General features: G+C 43.7%; 2 protein-coding genes across 7 annotated transcripts in view; one reads left to right on the forward strand and one right to left on the reverse strand.

The window, feature by feature from the left end:
- POGLUT1 (protein O-glucosyltransferase 1) overlaps positions 1–12,086 on the reverse strand; it is a 50,024-nt gene extending 37,938 nt beyond the window's left edge. For all 3 annotated transcript variants that reach the window (XR_004539184.1, XR_004539185.1, XM_033941567.1), the window contains exons 1-3: positions 11,676–12,086; positions 4,551–4,641; positions 4,248–4,391 (exon numbers count right to left, since the gene is read on the reverse strand). Coding sequence is in view for 1 of the 3 variants with exons in the window: in XM_033941567.1 (XP_033797458.1) it covers positions 4,248–4,391; positions 4,551–4,641; positions 11,676–11,751 (311 nt within the window). In the remaining 2 variants the exon portion in view is untranslated. The remainder of the gene's footprint in view (positions 1–4,247; positions 4,392–4,550; positions 4,642–11,675) is intronic.
- The window catches only part of TIMMDC1 (translocase of inner mitochondrial membrane domain containing 1), a 97,581-nt gene that overhangs the window by 23,674 nt on the left and 52,943 nt on the right, over positions 1–20,964 (forward strand). The window contains exons 1-2 of one of the 4 annotated variants that reach the window (XM_033941571.1): positions 11,620–11,639; positions 19,273–19,489. In XM_033941571.1, coding sequence (XP_033797462.1) covers positions 19,293–19,489 — 197 coding nt within the window. In that variant the 5' untranslated portion in view covers positions 11,620–11,639; positions 19,273–19,292. Of the gene's footprint in view, positions 1–11,619; positions 11,640–12,170; positions 12,309–12,486; positions 12,610–19,272; positions 19,490–20,964 lie in introns of those variants that run through there. The other 3 variants (XM_033941568.1, XM_033941570.1, XM_033941569.1) reach the window with 3 other exon arrangements.

Consider the following 20,964-nt stretch of genomic DNA (forward strand, 5'->3'; position numbering starts at 1 on the left):
CAGCTGGAGCAGACTTATGGTAATTTTTTGCTTGTCAAGATGACATGATTCTTCTCTTCCGATTGTGAATGTTTGCTGGCCTTACAGCAGAGGACATGCCAAAAATGGTTTCTCATCTCACCCATATTCAGGGCTGCTTTGCTGTATTTGACAGGTTGTGAAGTCTAAGAAAGGAAAAATTATAATTTTACCTGCTACTTTTCTTCCCTTTAGTCCCACCAGACTAGTGCTGAGGCCCGCTTTAACATGTCTTTTTCTTTCCTCCAGTGGTGTTTTCTTAGGTTATGCTAGGTTTAATATTCAGCCAATGGATTAGACTTCCAAAATGGTTTCAAATATCTTGATTTGCTACTTTATGAAAGAGGACTCAGCTGAAATAGATTCTACAGTACATTCAGCTAATTATCTGTCCCCTGCATAGTGCCTTTATAGGGTAAATCACATGGGGCTACTTTGATTCTATCTCCATCTACTGGTCAACAGATACAACCCATAGAGTATGAACTTATCTGGTGGGCTAAAAAGAAAGAAAATTAGATGGTAAATTATAATTTTTCCTTTTAAAGGCCACGGTACTACTTTTCTGTAGATAAGTTTCCCCAGCCAAGCATTCATAGCTCATAATCTTCAAGGCTTCCTAGGAAACATGGCATGACTGTCCATGTAATGACATTACACTGGATAGAGAAATGAAATGACAGCTAATGCTCCAATGGAATCAACTCTCTTCAATCTGTCTCACAGGTTAAAACACTGGAGGGCATTTTTGAATAATTCTCAATGGTGGAAGGCACCATCCAACCCTATCACGAAAGAAAAATATTCACCCACCTCAAGTTCAACTAATTCTGAATGACTGAACAGTTCTGAGAGCATTATCCTATGTGACTTACAAGCACATTCACTCTTAAGTATCTCTCCTCTATTATATCTCCCTATACTCCTCCCCAGAAATTTTGTTCATTGGGTAAGTGTCTCTTATCTCTACCCTTCTCCTCTACTGCCAACTCATACTATACAAATGATAAGTAGTAGTAGCAGCAGTAGACAAAGATTGAGGGAGTTAGTTCCATTGGAACTTTAACTACCACTGTGCCTCCTCCTATGTAACAGATAAGGAACTTGGTCAGTCTCAAAATGGTAGTTCTGCAATCAATCAGCTCAGAGGAATTTATTATGCAGTTTAAACCTTCATAGAATGAATTACCAATTGCATTATTCAAGTCTAGGCAGAAAACCAAGTAGCAATGATTTATATCAACAAACAGGGTGGAATGGGCTCTTGTTATCTATGTTGAAAAGTGCAAAGAATATGAGAAATAGTACTAAAGGTTGGAGTTTTTCCTCACAGCAGTATACTTACTAGAAGACCAGTATTGACTATCAGACAGTCTGAAATATTGCCTGGATCCCCATAAATAGTCTTTGGACTTTCATGTGGTGTGCACTCTTTTCCAAAAGCATGGATAACTGATTTGCAACCAAGAATGAGAAAAGGCATTAGTCATTCTATCAACTTGCTTTCAGTTGCTTATTCATTTGTGATCTCGTGGAGTCAAGATCTTCTTTTACACTCTTCCCACCCCACAATTACCGGTATTCTTATTGTAAGATCGCTTTAGAAGTTTTGGCAGAATGCAGCAGCTCTAATCCTGGTAGCTCCTAATCATCTCAAATTTGGTTCCATGGCTGCAACAGATGGCACGGAATGAACCCGACTTCCTGCTTCTGAATCTGACAAGCTTAACTCATAGAAAAGGGACTTCTTTATCCCAGACTGTCATTAATAACCCTATTATCGAGGATGTTGAAATGCTCCTACTTGCAAATCTTCCTATATAAGCTGAGATGCAGAATATCTGTTGCTATTAAGAAAGAATTCATCACCAGAAAGTCATCCTTTGTTGCTCACACCTGTCTTGTCTCAGCTGAGCCGCTCTAGAGACTGAAGTAAGGGCAGCGGCAAGGGGTGCAGGGAAGTCTTCAGTACAACATATGTGCGTTGAGGCACTTCTGAATACTTAAGCTACTGGCAGCATGAGATAAAGCCTACACAGCATAGTTGGGTTAACCCGAGTGCTTTACAATCTCTAACTAATGCCTTCTGTTCTACCAAGAATTCAAAAAGAGTGCTGGATGTCTCCTTTTAAGAGTCCTTATGAGCTCTTTAACATACCCGTTTACAAAAATTGGAAGATGATCTGTTGGCTCGCATCTCTTTGGAAGTTTGAGCAACAGAAGGTACTTGCTCTTCTTTTGCATTTATGAAATCCTTCAGCTTCTAATTTTGAAATTTCCTAGCTCTGGGAGACATATAGGTGCACGTTAGGCAATTAGGTTTGTTATGTGAAAACCCATATCCTGACTTTACATGTATCTACTGACATCTTTACCATACACTGGGCATCTCTTTAAATTCCATCTTATCAGATATAGTAAAAAGTAGTTGAGCTAGACTGAACTCGGGGGGGGGGGGGGGGGGTAGGTCTCACGTTATTTTTTCTTTTAACTACAAAAAGGAAGAGATGCCCAGATGCACAAAGCTCCATCAACCTGGTAAAAAAATACCGGGTTGAAACCGATTTACTTTTACTGGGCTATGCTCACACAAATAGCATGCAAATCATATGCATGCTATTTGTACAGAGAAGCCCAGTAGGGGAGGAACTATGTCTGGCACCTACTCAGAAGAGCACATTGCTAGGCACAGCTTCCCCTCTGCCCATCTAATGGTGGCTCCAGAGCTGTGATCAGCAGAAGGGAGTGGTGGCTGCCGGCTCAGCTGATTTGCAGCTTTCCCTACTGGCTCCAGAGCCAGCAGGGAAAGCCCTGATCAGCTGATTGCAGCTCCAGAGCTGGCAGGGAAAGCCGCAAATCAGCTGAGCTGGCAGCTGCTGTTCTCCCTTCTGCCAGCTCTCAGTTGATCATGGATACAGAGGGGCAAAGGAGAACGGTGACTGTTGTCTTTTTTTGGAGGAGGGCACAGCTGTCGTGTGAGTGCACAATACACGCACAACAGCTACCAGCAGCTCCAGAACAGCTGGAAAAATGTCCCCATATAAGGGGGGAGGGACATTCTCTTTAGTGTATCACAAGAACTCCTTGTAATGCATTTGAGGATCGGTACAGCCATGGAGAACCCTTTTGAGCATCAGAAGCTGAACGTCCCTGCAAGTAAGACTGCTTTAATGAGTCTTACCAGCACAGAAAGCTTTTGAGGTACAAATGTTGCTTTAACTTGCTTCTATTGTACAGTAATCCCTTCAAAACCTAATATACCTACATTAAGATAACACCTGCAGGCATAAGGGCTATTATTGTGGTGTACAGTAAATTTTGAGTGGGTTTTAGAGGGCTCACAATACGATAGAAGCAAGTTATATTGACATCTGTACCTGGTACTTTTAATATGACATTCTCTGCAGTAATCCTTCTGCTGTGCTAAGGAATGCTCAGCTATCTGTGTACAGTTTGCTAAGAATGTTAGCTGCTTGAATGTCCAAAATACTTGCCTTTGTGCATTTTTCATGTGGACATCTTTATATTTGAGAATGGCCAAAAAAGATAGACATACTAAGGCCCAAAACATCTACATAGGTCATTCTCAAAAAAAAAAAAAAAGTAGATAAATATCTTGCTGTTTTCAGAACGGACATTTTCTCTACGTCTTTCTCAAAACATCCAAACTCAGGCTTACCCCCTGTTTTACTAAGGTGCGATAACCGATTAGTGCATGCGCTAAATCGAATTAGTACGCGCTAAATGCTAACGTGCCCATAGACTAATATGCACATGTTAGCGTTTAGTGCATGCTAAATCGATTAACATGCGCTAATCAGTTAGCGCACCTTAGTAAAACAGGGCCTTAGACATACAATCAAAAAAGGCCCTCTGCACGTCTCATTTATTATTTTTATTGCATTCATATTTGTTTATATTGCTCATATATATTTATGTTGAAATTTTAGACTCTTGTTGCAGGCTATCTTTAGCTGAAACACGTGTCTAGTCTAAGCGTCCAACCGAGTTGAATATCTGAAGAATTTTCAGTAAACTCTGTCGACACCTCTTGTTTTTGTTTGCTTTCCTCAGTCTCCTCTGTGTGCTGTATCTTGGATCTCTGCGGTTGACTTTTCCTTTTTTTTTCTTCATTATATTCTCAGTAAAATACAGCATATTACATCTCATTCTTAGATTTGTAAGACCACATTGCATTCATAACATAGTATTTTACACTTGTGACTCACCTTGCCGGAAACATACAATCCTGCTCACGATATAATCTGCCATTAATGATCTGGTAGTGTGTTCCAAGTTTACGAGAGACCATACTGGAAATCAGTTCCTTGGTTATACCCCCCAAAAAAGGGGTCAGATCATGTTCTAAAATACTAGGAAACATAAATAACAGGTTGTCATAACACATTTATCGTTACATTTCAATACTACTGTTTTTTGTCCCTTAATAAAACCACAGACTTGTTACCTACACTAATCTGTGGAAATGATCCAGCAGACCCAGCATAAGAACTAAATCATGAGCTGCTTACCTGCGGTGGCAGCTGCAGTTCTGAGTTTCACATGGTTTGTAGTTCTCCAGAGATTGTTCAATTTGGTCTATAAATTGCTTCCAGTGTCTCTCTAACAGAGAAAAGGTAGATTAACAGGACAAAGAGGACATTAAATAACTTTTGTTAGAGTCAGCTGGAAATCGACATATCCGAAGAGCCTTGTGTTTTCTTGAAAGATCATGAGCTGAACTTTGAACAATTTCTGGTAAGTCTAACAAAAGTTATATAGTTGCTCCCACCCCTCAGAATAACTGAATAAAACAATCTACACCTATAAGTTTATGGAACTTTGACAAACACCAACTAAACAAATTTTGTGGTACATGTTTTAGAAAATCAAGGCTTAGCACTTTGATCAGTTTTAGAAAGTAAGGAATTTATTATTTATAAGTATTCTTGGTCATTTGTCTTTTTATGGCTTTATGAATTAGGCTGTTTTATGATTTGTACTTGGATCATGCTTTAACTCTAATCCACTTTGAGATTTTTCTTTAAATTGAAATATGAGTAATAAAAAAAATGTATGTACAAGGGACGTCCAATAATTTATTTACCTCAGTAGGAAAGAAAAGAGTTAAAAAAAAAGGCCGCCCAGACTCCCAACAGAGTCCTCAAAAAGAGGACATCTAGTAACCGTAGTTATAGATGTCAAGACTTTGAAGAGGATATAACTTTGCCTCCCTGTTCAATTGATACTTACAAAAAGGCAGAACAAGTCAAAAGGTTCTGAGAGTGGTAACTCCAAGACAAGAGCCCCTGTGAATAACAACTTCAAAATGAGATAATATAATAAATATTTAGTGTAATTGGGTACCCTCAGTGTGGAGGGTCAGTGAAGGGAGAATTTCTCCAGTGCTTCACACAGCAAGGCGGAGGCAACCATACCCCCGCCTGCACACCATCATCGGGTACCTCATGTGTGCCTTAAATCAAAATGTGAATCAAACCACAGTGAACTAACTAATAAAACACAGGTGAAATCGACCATTGAGACCACTCTGAGAACCCCCCAGCCACAGGGGCTCTTGTCTTTGAGTTACTACTCTCAGAACCTTTTGACTTGTTCTGCCTTTTTGTAAGTATCTTTTGTAAGTTTCAGTGGCAGGTTATCTGGAGTAGTATAGTGATTTATTAGTCCCTGTTCAATTGGACAAGGTACTGGTGCATCAGTGTCTTATAATTTTCCATGCAAACAATCTTGGGATCCTGTGGAAAAGAAACCCACCTATGGCTGTTGTATGGCTATACGGCATGGCCCCTATGGCAGTCTGGTTTGCTCATTTGGGAACCAGTAGTAGCAAAGCCACCATGGACCAATGCAACACCCATTTCATATACATTTTCTAGCCTTGCGATATGTGTATATAATGGGCCGTGCACACAAAATATCCCACTTAAGCAAATTTTGTAGAGTAATATTTCCTCTTTCAGATTGTACTAATTTGAAAACGATTCAGGCAGGCTTTTATTATTATTTTTTTATATATAACTAGCTGATGCCCCGGCGTTGCACGGGTATTTAATTATAGCAATAACACTGTAAATGGATTCAAATAAAAATACTTTATAGTGGTGAATGAAATTATTTTATTACAGCTTTATAAAAAGTACAATATTCAAATTATAATGTGAAATATTTGACAAAATGAATACAATACAACTAACACAAAACTTGATTATAAACAACATTTTTAGTTTCAACTCCAGGAGCAAGAACATATAAATTCTTGGGTGAACCCACCCTTGAGCAAGCAACATAGAGTTGACGATGGGAAAAACAGGGGGATCTTAAATCCACTCCACAGTATATAATAGTCTGTCCCTGTGATTTGTTGATTGTGATAGAGAATGCAAGTCTCACTGGAATTTGCAAGCTCTTAAACTGAAAAGGAAGATGTGTTGCAAGTTTCGTTCAAATCGGGCAAGCCGTTTTTGCGTTGGCAGCTTTTTACAATTTTTCCATTGACATGAATGGGTGAAATCAGATTTTCTGTTTGTAGCTCCGCCCACGTGTGCAGGTGGGCCACGAGACCCCCAGAACATATCACCCCAGGTAGTGAGGGATCTGCATACCAAGTTTAGTTCAAATCGGGCAAGCAGTTTTTGCGTTGGCAGATTTTTACATTTTTGCCATTGACATGAATGGATGAAATCTGATTTTCTGTTTGTAGCTCCGCCCACGTGTGCAGGAGGGCCGCGAGACCCCCAGAACATATCACCCCAGGTAGTGAGGGATCTGCATACCAAGGTTTGTTCAAATTGGGCAAGCCGTTTTTTCGTTGGCAGCTTTTTAAATTTTTGCCATTGACATGAATGGGTGAAATCTGATTTTCAGGTTGTAGCTCCGCCCACGTGTGCAGAGGGGCCGCGAGACCCCCAGAACATGTCACCCCAGGTAGTGAGGGATCTGCATACCAAGTTTTGTTCAAATCGGGCAAGACGTTTTTGCGTTGGCAGCTTTTTACATTTTTGCCATTGACATGAATGGATGAAATATGATTTTCAGTTTGTAGCTCCGCCCACGTGTGCAGGTGGGCAGCGAGACCCCCAGAACATATCACCCCATGTAGTGAGGGATCTGCATACCAAGTTTCGTGCAAATGGGGCAAGCCGTTTTTGCGTTGGCAGCTTTTTACATTTTTTCCATTGACATGAATGGGTGAAATCTGATTTTCTGTTTGTAGCTCCGCCCACGTGTGCAGGTGGGCCGGGAGACCCCCAGAACATATCACCCCAGGTAGTGAGGGATCAGCATACCAAGTTTCGTTCAAATCGGGCAAGCCGTTTTTGCGTTGGCAGCTTTTTCCATTTTTTCCATTGACATGAATGGGTGAAATCTGATTTTCTGTTTGTAGCTCCGCCCACGTGTGCAGGTGGGCCGGGAGACCCCCAGAACATATCACCCCAGGTAGTGAGGGATCAGCATACCAAGTTTCGTTCAAATCGGGCAAGCCGTTTTTGCGTTGGCAGCTTTTTCCATTTTTTCCATTGACATGAATGGGTGAAATCTGATTTTCTGTTTGTAGCTCCGCCCACGTGTGCAGGTGGGCCACGAGACCCCCAGAACATATCACCCCAGGTAGTGAGGGATCTGCATACCAAGTTTAGTTCAAATCGGGCAAGCAGTTTTTGCGTTGGCAGATTTTTACATTTTTGCCATTGACATGAATGGATGAAATCTGATTTTCAGGTTGTAGCTCCGCCCACGTGTGCAGGAGGGCCGCGAGACCCCCAGAACATATCACCCCAGGTAGTGAGGGATCTGCATACCAAGTTTTGTTCAAATTGGGCAAGCCGTTTTTTCGTTGGCAGCTTTTTAAATTTTTGCCATTGACATGAATGGGTGAAATCTGATTTTCAGGTTGTAGCTCCGCCCACGTGTGCAGAGGGGCCGCGAGACCCCCAGAACATGTCACCCCAGGTAGTGAGGGATCTGCATACCAAGTTTTGTTCAAATCGGGCAAGACGTTTTTGCGTTGGCAGCTTTTTACATTTTTGCCATTGACATGAATGGATGAAATATGATTTTCAGTTTGTAGCTCCGCCCACGTGTGCAGGTGGGCAGCGAGACCCCCAGAACATATCACCCCATGTAGTGAGGGATCTGCATACCAAGTTTCGTGCAAATGGGGCAAGCCGTTTTTGCGTTGGCAGCTTTTTACATTTTTTCCATTGACATGAATGGGTGAAATCTGATTTTCTGTTTGTAGCTCCGCCCACGTGTGCAGGTGGGCCGGGAGACCCCCAGAACATATCACCCCAGGTAGTGAGGGATCAGCATACCAAGTTTCGTTCAAATCGGGCAAGCCGTTTTTGCGTTGGCAGCTTTTTCCATTTTTTCCATTGACATGAATGGGTGAAATCTGATTTTCAGTTTGTAGCTCCGCCCACGTGTGCAGGTGGGCCGCGAGACCCCCAGAACATATCATCCCAGGTAGTGAGGGATCTGCATACCAAGTTTCGTTCAAATCGGTCAAGCCGTTTTTGCGTGATCGCGGCACATACACACATACATACCTCCGATTTTATATATATAGATTGACTAATTTCAGCCCTTGTGTCAATGGTGCAGAATTTGAAAGAATGTTTTGATGCAGCTATTCATACTGAATTGCTGCAAATTTGACAGTGTAGTGTCCAGTGCAAGCATAATCTATGACAGAAATCTGAAGTCTGTATCTACTTTTGCTCTGGAGCTATAGCAGCTGATAAGCTGGTCAAAATCTGTCATGACAAACTGCAACAAGTTTTAAGGCACACTTTGAGCAAAAGTTTTAAGCGAGCTTTTGCATCCATGTTGCTCAAACTAGCGTCGCTGAAACTAGCATAAAAAGTTGTGCTGGATTGTCAAAAATTAGTATTTTTCATCATTTATTGTCAGCTTTGGAAGCAGCTAAAAGTGACATTTTATTCACTGCTGTGCATGATGCTACCAGTACCCAGTAAAATAAGGGGGTCTAGCTCCGTGATTATTGCAACTAAGGATCTAATATTTTGTGAAAAAAATTTTAAATGCTATGCTAGTTTTGCATACAAATTTTAAACAAAATCTAAGACATAATGGCAGGAAGCTTTTTTTATTTTATTTTAGACCACTTGGTATGGAATGACCCCAACAATATTTCTGCTGTCAGAGATGCCAATCCCTGGCAGCAAAATTACAACAGTGCCACTGCTCCCCACTGCTTCCTTTCTGCTCTAAGCAGACAGACTTATCACATATGTTTTGAGCAAGCATGGAGCAAAAAGAAAACAGAGGGAAGCTACAGCACTGTATTTTCCTGGTGGAGCTCAACATTCCTGTCAAGGTAAAGAGGAGGGCTAGAGCTCTGAAAGGGGCGTAAGCCCAAGTTGGGGGAGCACAGGCCTCCAAAGCTAGGGCAACCAGAAGTCCGGGAAATCCCAGACACGTCCTCTTTTTCGAGGACTGCCCGGGTGCCCAGGTGGTTTTTCAAAAATGGAGGGATCTGTCCGGATTTAGCTAGCTCTCTCGACGCCCCCACCTACCTTTTCCCTGGGCTCGGCCACTGTAATTAATCTTCAGGCAGTTGGCAGCAGCAACAAGGTAAGCCTGCTGCACCGGCCTGCTCCAGAAGCCTGCTGCAGTGACTTCTTGTTCCCACATCACCGGGATTTGCCAAGTTGGCTTCCAGGGCAGGCCAGCAGCAGCAGGCTTACCTCGTTGCTGCTGCTAGCTGTCCGAAGATTAATTACAGTGACCGGACCTGGGGAAGAGGTAGGTGGGGGAGTCAGGAGCTAGAGAGCAGCATCGAAGGAGGGAGTGAGGGGGCTGGAGAAACAGCATGAAGAAAGGGGTTGATAGGGCTGGAGAAACGGCATGAAAAAAGGGAGTGAAAGGGCTGGAAAAGCATTATGAAAAGGAGAGTGCTAGAGAAAAAAGCATGGAGTAGGGAAGCACTAGATGGGAAAGGAGAGACAAAAACAACAGGAGAGGAGGTTAGAAGGAGAGGGGCACCTGAAGAGGATTGGGTGGGAGGGGGGAAGAGAAGGAAAGAAAGAAGCACTCACAGGAGATAGTGGTTGGAAAGAGAGAGAAGCACCAGAGGAAGAGGTGTGTTGGAAAAATGGAAAAAGAGAGAGAGAAGCACTAAAAGGGTATAGAGCAGGCATTCCCACATGGTCAATCGCGATCAACCAGTAGATCGCAAAGGCAACACAATCTTTGCAATCTTGTTCTTCCTGCCTCCCCGAGCCAGGCCAGGCACATACAAGCGCCGGACCCACAAGACTTCACCTCCAATGTCAATTCTGACGTCCGAGAGGAAGTACTGGGCCAGCCAATCACTGCCTGGCTGGCCTGGAACTTCCTCTCCGACGTCTGAATTGACGTCTGAGGTGAAGGCTTGTGGGCCCAGCGCTTGTACACGTCAGGCCTGGCTTGGGGAAGCAGGGAGAAATCGGCGTGGTGGCTTGGGGGGGTGGCAGAGAGAGAGAGAAAGAATCAGAGAATTGGAGAAATCAGTGCGATTGCTTGTGGGGGTGGGTGCAGGGGAAGAAAGAAAGAAAGAGAGAAATAAAGAGGGGGGCAGGGGGAGAGAGAAAGAAATATTGGATTTACAGAAGAAGGAAGTGCAACTAGAGACTCATGAAATCACCAGACAAAAAAGGTATGAAAAATGATTTCATTTTCAATTTAGTGATCAAAATGTGTTCATTTTGAGAATTTATATCTGCTGTCTATATTTTGCACTATGGCCCCTTTTACTAAACCGCGATAGTGGTTTTTAGTGCAGGGAGCCTATGAGCGTGGGGGGCTGCGAGGGGCATTCAGCGCAACTCCCTGCACTAAAAACCATTATCGCGGTTTAGTAAATGGGGAGGGGGTACATTTGTCTATTTTTGTACAGTTGTTACTGAGGTGACATTGCATATTTTAAAGTCATCTGCCTTGACCTCCGAAAAAAACACCCAAATACAAATGATAATTAACATTTTCTCTGCGTACAGTGTGCTTTTTAAATTTTTATTGTTGGTAGATCATTTTGATTTGGTCATTTTAAAAGTAGCTCACAAGCCAAAAAAGTGTGGGCACTCATGGTATAGAGCAGGAGTAGGGAACTCCAGTCCTCCAGAGCCATGTTCCAGTCGGGTTTTCAGGATTTCTCCAATGAATATGCATGAGATCTATTTGCATGCACTGCTTTAATGCATATTCATTGGGGAAATCCTGAAAACCCAACTGGACTACGGCTCTGGAGGACTGGAGTTCCCTACCCCTTGTAGAGAGGATGGGAAGGAGAACTAAGGAAATAGATGGGAGTGTGAGCAGGGATGTGGGTCCAATTTTTTTGTTGTTGTTGTATTACTATTACTACTATATGGTAACCCTACCCAAGGCTCCACATTGGCTAGCCACATGACGCTTCAAAAGCTCTATCGAATACGAATGCATACATTCGTGCATACAGTCAACCAGAGTCCAGAGCTCCCAAGTTACTCAGTTCCAAGATTTCCAACTGGCAGCTCCCATTTATAGGGTAGAATCAGAGATTGCAACCATCATACTTATCTGCTTTGTCGTGGAACAGAGTAACCATCTCTTCAAGGGTAAGTGATTGACTTGAAGCCCTTCCTGGGAGTTACCTGAAGTGCAGGACCCAAGTCCCACCTGGGATAGAACAGGTAATACCAAAAGAACGCACAAGATCCCTCGCACCATCCTCTTACTAGTCACCAGCTCCAGTCGGCATTTATCGCTCAACAAGCAATCATCCCAGCAACCTTGCGCCGAAAAAAAGGAAGTAATAGACTCTGGCCCCGCCTCCAACTCTAAGATAGTCCTAGTAATGAATTAAGCTCCTCCTCCTGCACGCGCTCGCCATTTCGCCCGCCGCTGGACGACTTCTCGCGGAAAGTTTCTGGACAGGCTCAACTAAGATTTCTGGGAATTGTAGTTCAGATACCCAGCTAGAGACCTGAATTTTATATATGCCATTGAAATTCTAGGTTACCTATTCTCAAAGGCTATATCTGCCATAACCTTAACCCTAAATAGCACATCATTTTTCTTTAACAAGCATATGTTGCTACTTTTTGCAGTTTAAAAAAAGGATGGATAAAAACCATGCAAAACTACTAAAATGGTGACGAGACTTGGAACAAAAACCTCGCTTCAAATCTCGTCATGCAGGCTGAGATGTCCTCAGAAATAAAAAGAGAGTGCGGAGCAGGGTTGTCAGTTCTCCGGTCCGGTAGAAGGAGAGGCATGGTGGAGAGGTGAGGATAGATCCCTCCTCGCGTGTTGTGTTTGTAGTTGTATCCAGCATTACTTCCTTGTATATAGATACACGGTTGTTTCTTGTAATAGGGATGTTCAATGACCTAGCTGAGAGAAGGCTACTTATGGGCGGTCCTGGATTTCTGACAGCCCCTCATACTGTTGCATTCTGGTACATGTGGGATAAGTAAGGGCTACAAATATATTGGGGATGCAAAAATCAAATTGGCAAAAAGTCCTTACCCAGAAAAAGAGTTACTTGGCCGCTCTGATTGTGTATAGAAACAGCAGAATAAAGAGGTAATCCTGGAGAGTAATTCAAATAGCAGCTCAAAATTATTAAAATATTTTTGACATATTTCGTTTTTGCTAAGATTTTTTTAGCTGTTCTTAAAAGCAAATTTTGAAATAAGAAAGTATCTTATTTCTTCTCCTTTCCTTCTTAAAAAAAAAAAAAAGTGTGACTGACAAACATATGCTGGGTTTTACTAAACGGCTTTAGAGGTTTTTAGCGCAAGTTGGTGTGGTAAATGGCTAAATGCTCCGACGCTCATAGGAATTTTGTCCCCCTTTTACTTAATTGCAGTAGAGATTTCTACTGTGCCCAAAGCACAAATTATCTGACACTCATAGGAATTCTATGAGCATCAGAGCAGTGTTGGAGCATTTAGAACTCTGTGCTGCGGTAAAAACCTCTACTGCGGCTTAGGAAAAAAAAAAGAAAGGAGGGGGGGGGGGGTGTTATAAGCATTGGAGCATTTACCTCACTGGCCCACGCTAAAAACCTCTAGCACTGTTTAGTAAAAGGAGTCCAGAGGTAGGAAGAGCCCAACTGCCTTCCCAAATATTTGCCCACCTTAAGTTGCAGCCACACAATTAATTCAGGTAGGTAGGCAGCAGTAGCCCAAACGCCTAGGAAGGATCTAGCTTGTCTTCTCATTTACATCTCCTCCCCTTCCCTTTTACACCTCCCCTTCCCTTTTACAAAACCGCACAAGAGATTTTTAGCGCTGGCTGACGTGCTGAATTTTCTGCACTGCTCCAACGGTCATAGAGACATTTACTTGTAATCCTTTTTATAAAATTTTTACATACTAAACAATATGGGGGTTCATAATTTAAAAAAAAAAAAAAGTCTTAAAAACCCGTCTAAATCGGCACTTGAACGATTAAAAAGACAGGTCGCCCAAGTACTGATAATCAAACAGGGTTTTAGATGTATCTAAAATCAGCTTAGGCTTTTTCCCTGTCTCTGTGCGCCCAGAGTGAAAAGGGGCTTTTTTGGAGGAGTAAGGGTAAGGTGGGATGTGGGCCGCAGCAACCATAATCGAAAAGTTTGACAGGTTGCCTGGATGGAACTTATATGTTTTGATTTAGACCAAGTCAAAACTGGTATAAGTTCCGGATCGAGCTGCTGAGCTGATCGCAGCTGCCGCCCAGGCAATCCATCCCCCTGCCCTGTAAAAATCGCGGCAGGAAGAATGCCCAGTCCTCCGGCCCGAAGCTGCTGCGACCCCCCCCCCCACACACACACCCCCCCTGAATGATCACTGGCAGGAAAGATGTCCAATTCCTCCTGCTGACACCCTGCAAACCCCCCCCCCCCCCCCCCCGAGGTAGGCCCAATCCCTGCGACCAACAACCTGCGAACCCTCGCCAGTGTTCCCCGGCAGGAGAGATGCCAAATACCTCCTGCAGACGCCCCCACCCTACCCCCCCTAAAAGTTTGCTGCCCCTCCCCCCCAAGTTCGCAACCACCCTCACCCCCCCACCAGGGGTCCCAACTGATATTTCAGTGGCAGGCACAAATACAGTCTAATAATAGTGAAGGTAGTGTTCTGAGATCTTTTCCTTTACTTAGACACTTGAACTATTTAGTTAACCTTGTGAGGATCTTTATAATTGCGGTGGTTAACAGTATTTAGACTTTTTGGATATCTAATTAAACAAGAAGGAATGAACCAGGTATATCAGTGTCTCTCAAACTTTTTCGAACCGGGGCACACTAAAGTGGTCACGGCTCGAGGTACATAGATGTGCGTTGATGTCGCTGTGATGACATCACGCGCATGCGTGACATCATCACGCTGACATCCACACATGCGCAGAGGCCCTCCAGACAGGCCCTGAAATGCCAGTAGGGCGTGCCAACAGGGAAGTCTAACAAATATCAACTGAGTACCCCCAAACACAGACCTCTCAAACTCCACCCTAGACCCACCTAAGCTCTTCCCCAGATCCCACCCCCTTTACTAATTGTAATGTAATTTTTTTCCATTCATTTTTCATATACACACAATATACACAGCAGATATAAATTCTCAAAACTGACACATTTCAATCACTATATATAAAATCATTTTCCCTACCTTTGTTGTCTGGTGACTTTATTTTTCTGTGGTTTTAACTATGTTTCCATGGCCGCCTTATCCATTGACTGTTTTTCTGTCCGTCTTCACTTTCTGCCTTGCATCCATCTTTGGCAATATTTCCATTTTTCTGCTTTCTTCTCAAAATCTACTTTTCCATGTCTTCCCTTCTATCTCTCGCTCCTTCCCTCCCTATTTCCATGGTCCGACATCTCTCTTTCCTTTCCCCCCTTCCCTGTCTGGCATTTCTCTCCTCTCCTTCCCATAATCAGGCATCTATCTTTACTACTACTATTATTATTTCTATAGCGCTACCAGACTCCCCTCCTTCCCTTCCATTCCCTGGTCTGATATCTCTCCCTTCCTTTAGTAATCTCTCTTCTCCCCCCCCTCCCCCGTGTAACATTTCTCTTTCCCTTCCTCCTTTCTTCTCCCTGCAGTCCAACATTTCTCCCTCCTTTTCACAAGACCAACATTTTTTTCTCTCTTCCTCCTGCTTGCTTCTCTTCTGGTATTCCTTCCCTCCCCCAACCAACATCTCTCTCTGTCTCTCCATGAGTCCAACTTTTCACTCTCTGCCCTCTCCCCCTTCCCCAGAATGTAACATTTCTCCTTCCAGCCTTTCTATCCTCCCTATCCATCTCACCCTCTCCATGAGTCCAACACTTTCTCCCTCCTGCACGCTTTCTCTTTCTGTCCTTGCCTCTTCCCTCCAATGACATCCCTCCTTCCCACCCCTCAACCCAACATGCTCTCTCCCCATGAACCATCTCACCCTCCCCTCCAGTTTGTAGCACCTTTTCTTTCCCTCCCTTTCTGTCAGGTCCAGCAGCATCTCTTCCCCCTTCCTTTTACCTCTCCCCTGTCCAGCAGTACCCCTTCTCCCTTCCCCCTCCTCATCCAGCATTACCCCTTCTCCCTTCTCTCCTCCCCCCAGGTCAAGCAGTACCCGTACTCCCTTCCCTCCTTCCCCCCGTCCAGCAGTACCCGTACTCCCTTCTCTCATACCCCCTGTCCAGTAGTACCCCTGCTCCCTTCCATCCTCCCCCCTATCCAGCAGTACCCCTGCTCCCTTCCTTCCTCCCCTGTCCAGCAGTATCCCTACTCACTTCCCTCCTCCCCCCTGTCCAGCAGTACCCCTACTCCCTTCCCTCCTTCCCCCCTGTCCAGCAGTACCCGTACTCCCTTCCCTCCTTCCCCCCTGTCCAGCAGTACCCGTACTCCCTTCCCTCCTCCCCCATCCAGCAGGACTACTTCTCCCTTACCTCCTCTCCCCCCATTAAGCAGGACCACTTCTCCCTTACCTCCTCTCCCCCATCCAGCAGAACCACTTCTCCCTTCCCTCCTCTCCCCCTGTCCAGCAGGACCACTTCTCCCTTCCCTCCATCCCTGTCCAGCATACCTCTCCTCTCTCTGACCTAGCGGCAGCTCACTATGTGGTTTTAACTACGCCACACAGCTGCCACTAGCAGTGGTTTAGCCACGGTTTCATCAGGCAGCCTCAGAGCCTTTACTAGGCCGGCCCGCTTCGATGATGCGATGTGGGCCGCGCTAGCAAAGGCCCTGAGGCTGCTTGATGAAACCGCGGCTAAACTACTGCTAGCAGCAGCTGTGTGGCGAAGTTAAAACCACACAGAGCTGCTGCTGCTGGTCCAGGGGTGCAGAGAGAAGATGAAGGCAGGAGTCCCGGAAGACAAGCATCCGAAAGTCAGTCCCGGTAGGGCAAGTCAGCTGACACAGGCACTGGAGCCTCTCTTCCTGCCCAGTGTGCCATGGCACACTTAAAATCTCAGAAGGTATACTAGTGTGCCACGGCACACAGTTTGTGATACATTGAAGTATATGAATGATCTGAGAGCACAATACAACTTTTGTCCTATTAAAAATGATGTAATCTTTATCACACTGATATCATTTTGAATAAGGCAGATGTAGGCCCATAATCTGACCATTTTTCTTCCCTCTTCAAATTTCACTCTGATTGATGCATTGTAGACCATGTGATTAGAACCCTGACCTAATTTAACCCCTACCCCCTTTTGTACAAAACCGCACTGCGTTTTTTAGCACTAGCCACAGCAGTAATAGCTCCATCGCTCATAGAATTCCTATGAGCATCGGAGCTGTTACCACCGCGACCGTTTTGTAAAATAGGAGGTTAAAAAAGTAGTTGATTTTAAAAAGAAAATATACAATACTGATGTCTTGACAGTTCATTTACAGTAATATGTTTAATAGGAAACCTTTGTTACAACTAAATACCTCCATAACAGAACTCCTTTGGATCCGCATAGAAAATGGCAACCGCACCTCTCCCTCACTACACTGAGACACAACTACCATAACTGCGAAGGACCAATCATGCAGCCTAGGAATACTCCTTGACTTCATCCTATCGCTTTCCAACCATATCTCTCAGGTGGTATCTTCCTCATTTTACTATATTCAACAGCTCCAAAAAATAAGGAACTACTTTTCTGAGTCTAACTTCACGCAACTACTCTATGCGTTGGTCCTCTTCCACATGGACTACCGCAACGCACCATCCAACGGTGTCGCAGCAAAGAACATACAACATCTCCAGTGTATATAAAACACAGCAATCAGACTTTTAGAAAATCTCCATGCTCGTGACCCTGTCTCACAGGCTGTCATCAGCCCACTGGCTGCCCACAGCTAAATGTGTCTTCAAAGGCCTAATGCTAGCATTCAAATCCTTGCGCGACATGGTGCCAGGCTACATGATGACCAAGTTTTCTCCATCCGTGCCAAAGAGGTCCCTCCGCTCCCAGGATGAAATATACCTCAAAATGCTCCCTGGTCATGACCTTCAACTTCAAACCGCCAAACGACATTCCTACTGCCACTTCATACCAAGCCACTGGCATCAACTCCCCCCCCCCCCCCCCCCCCCCCCCCCCACAGATCAGATCCCTTGAAGACCTCCTCAACTTTAGTAAAGCAATAAAAACATACCTCTTCACCTAACTCCCATGTCTATGGCCAATGGATTATAAAGAAATGTATATTGGTACTAGATCCTCAGTATGTGTTGCGTTAGGGCAGGGGTAGGCAATTCCAGTCCTTGAAAGCCGGAGCCAGGTCAGGTTTTCAGGATAGCCACAATGAATATGTATGAGATGAATTTGAATGCACTGCCTCCTTGAGATGCAAATCTATCTCATGCATATTTAATGTGGATATCCTGAAAACCTGACCTGGCTCCGGCTCTCGAGGACCGGAATTGCGTACCCCTGCGTTAAGATATCAACTTGTATTGATAAATCTTGCACTGTAACTATGGCAAATTTAGCCTGTATAAATATGTATATTAGTCCTCTAGTATGTGTGAAGTTAGGATAAGACATGTATTTAAGATACCCTGTACTGTAACTATAGCACAGGGGTAGGGAACTCCGGTCCTAGAGAGCCGTATTCCAGTTGGGTTTTCAGGATTTCCTCCATGAATATGCATGAGATCTATTTGCATGCACTGCTTTCAATGCATAGTCATGGGGGAAATCCTGAAAACCCGACTGGAATACGGCTCTTGAGGACCGGAGTTCCCTACCCCTGCTATAGCAAATGGTAACCTGTATATTAATATTTTGATATTAGATCCCTAGTATGTGTATGGTTAGAATAAAAACTTGTATCAAAATAACTTGTACTGTAACTATAGCAAATAGTAACCTGTTAACTGTAACCCGATCTGAGCTCTTTGGGTGAATAATAATAATAATAACTTTATTTTTTCTATACCGCCATAATCTTGCGACTTCTAGGCGGTTTACAGTGAAGAGAGCTGTACAATCAGCGAATTGCAGGGTAAGAATAGGTAGGATGTCACTGAGTAGTCAGTGATTACAGGGTACAAATAGGTTACAGTATAATCTTAACATGTTACATCGAAAGAGTTGGATGGTCAGCGAATTACAGAATACAAATGGTGAGGAAGACACTGAACAGTCGAGTTAAAACCAGAATACCGTTAGTGAAGAAGCGTAATAGCATGAAGAGAAAAGCTTTTAAAAAAGGGGGGGGGAGGGGCGTTGTCTGGCTAGGAAATAAATCTTTCCGAAAGGCGTTGTAGGTCTGCCTGGCTTTGTCAGTGAAGTTGCCTAGCCAGGGATAGAATGGGATAGAAAACAAATTAAATAAATAAAAAATATGTTTGCTTTTATAGTGATGGTCTTTTACTAAGGCTCGCTAAATGCTAACGCGTCCATGGAATATAATGGGCGCGTTAACGTGCGCTAAATCGGCTAGCGCGCCTTAGTAAAAGACCCCCAATGTTTTAAAAATAGACAATGAAGATAAAACCTTCAGTGTCGCATGTTATGGAAATTAAAAAAAAAAAATCAGATGAGATCCGTTATTTTGTGAAAACTGACCTTTTGATTTTCTGAGAATGTGGTATAATAAAGCTTGATTGATGCTGGTGGACATCTGCCTCTTGATGAATTTATCTTTAAAGTCTCTTTGCTGTAGCGTCTCGCACAAAAAAGAATCTGTGTTGTAGTGCGTGAGATCATCCATTACGTTGTGCTGCATCTATTCAGATTTCCATTGTTTCCCTTTGTTTTATTTCTAGCTGAGAAGTGAGGCCCAGAAATGGACAGTCCAGATAAGAATGTCGGGGCGAGAACAGTTTGGAGTATTTTGCTACCTGCCGTGCCTCGGGTCTTCGCAGAAGCTAGTGAGATCTCTTCGCCAGCAAGGCCAGGTCAGGCCACCCTCCCACGATACATCAGCAAACCGGAAGCCCCAGATTCGGGATGGAACCGAATTAGAGAACTCTTTGACAGAGAGTGTGTATGAGTTTGAAATCTTTGTTTTCTTGATCCCAAAAGATGTGTAAAAAATGAAACCAGGTCCTGTAGGAAAATATTTCTCCCAAGAGATTCTGCTCCTGTCTTGTCTTACGATAGGATTTGGGGTTTTCGAAGTTCACCTGAGGTTATTGCTTATTTTTTGAATGCACATAAGATGCAAGGGAACCTCAGCAAGCACTATACATGGCAGTGTTGACACACACTTCAAGAGTAATTTTATAACAAAGCACCTTCATTGTCTTCATTGTCTCACAGAATTAGATAAGGGACATAATTTTGTTTTCATTAGTAAATGATATATGCTTTGATTTACAAAATGAAAATTTAAGTTCAAAAGGTATATGATTAGAAGTTTAGGGGTCCTTTTATGAAGTTGTAGCCTTAGCGTGCTCTTATGCAGGCCATTCTTGTGGTCTACGACCATTTTTACAGTAGCCATAAAATAGCAGATTTTCTATTTTTTTTTTTGTATTGGTGGCATGTACTAATGTTGCCATTAGAACATGTGGGGTTTTTTTGTTGCTTAAATTATTAATCTTTATTGGAGAAAAGATTGAACATACCATCAAATTAAATGACAAACACTTTGATACAGAACCCCTCTTCAACCCCCCGTTCCCCAAACCTACTCCCTCTTTTATGAATGTCTAGCGTGGGTTTTAGCGCCGGCAGCGGCGGTAACTGCTCTGACGCTCATAGGAATTCTATGAGGGTCGGAGCAGTTACCGCCCGCTCCTGGCGCTAAAACCTGCGCTATGCATTCGTAAAAGAAGGGGCTAATTTCCCACCTCGTCCCTAAACCAAGACTTGGGGCTCCTTTTACGAAGCTGCGTTAGTGGTTTAATGCGCATAATAGCGCACGCTAATTTGCCGGCCGCTCTAGCCGCTACTGCCTCCTCTTGAGCAGGCGGTAGTTTTTCGACTAGCGTGGGGGTTAGCGCATGCTAAAAAGGTGTGCGCGATAAAGCCGCTAACGCGGCTTCGTAAAAGGAGCCCTTGGTGTACTCTTATCCAAGCCTGAAAATGTAAACGCATACAAACATATAAAAAAATACAAAAAAGTTATTACAATAGTTAAGAATTCAAGACCCAGCTCCTTACCCTGTGTGTCATAACAGTCCATAAAGGCTCCCAAATTTGCTGAAACACCAGTGACCCAGAAGATTAAAGCATGGCCATTTTTAAAATATACCGTGTGAGTACTCGCCGCCACTCATTTTTTTCAACACAGTATTCCTGTGCTAACCAGTTAGCGCAGCTACATTTCACCTTGCTAACTGTTGAGGGCGGGAACTCCTGCTGTCTACCCCTTGATGCTGCTCCCCTCCAAAAAACATGTCTAGTACATAATTAGCATGTGCAGACTTGGCAGTTACCACGGGATGCCTTAGCACATCCTATGGTACACCATTTTAAGCTGCTTTAGGTGCAAGTTAATGCCTAACATAGCT

The sequence above is a fragment of the Geotrypetes seraphini genome, chromosome 4 (assembly GCF_902459505.1).
Source record: "Geotrypetes seraphini chromosome 4, aGeoSer1.1, whole genome shotgun sequence".
Lineage (NCBI taxonomy): Eukaryota > Metazoa > Chordata > Amphibia > Gymnophiona > Dermophiidae > Geotrypetes > Geotrypetes seraphini.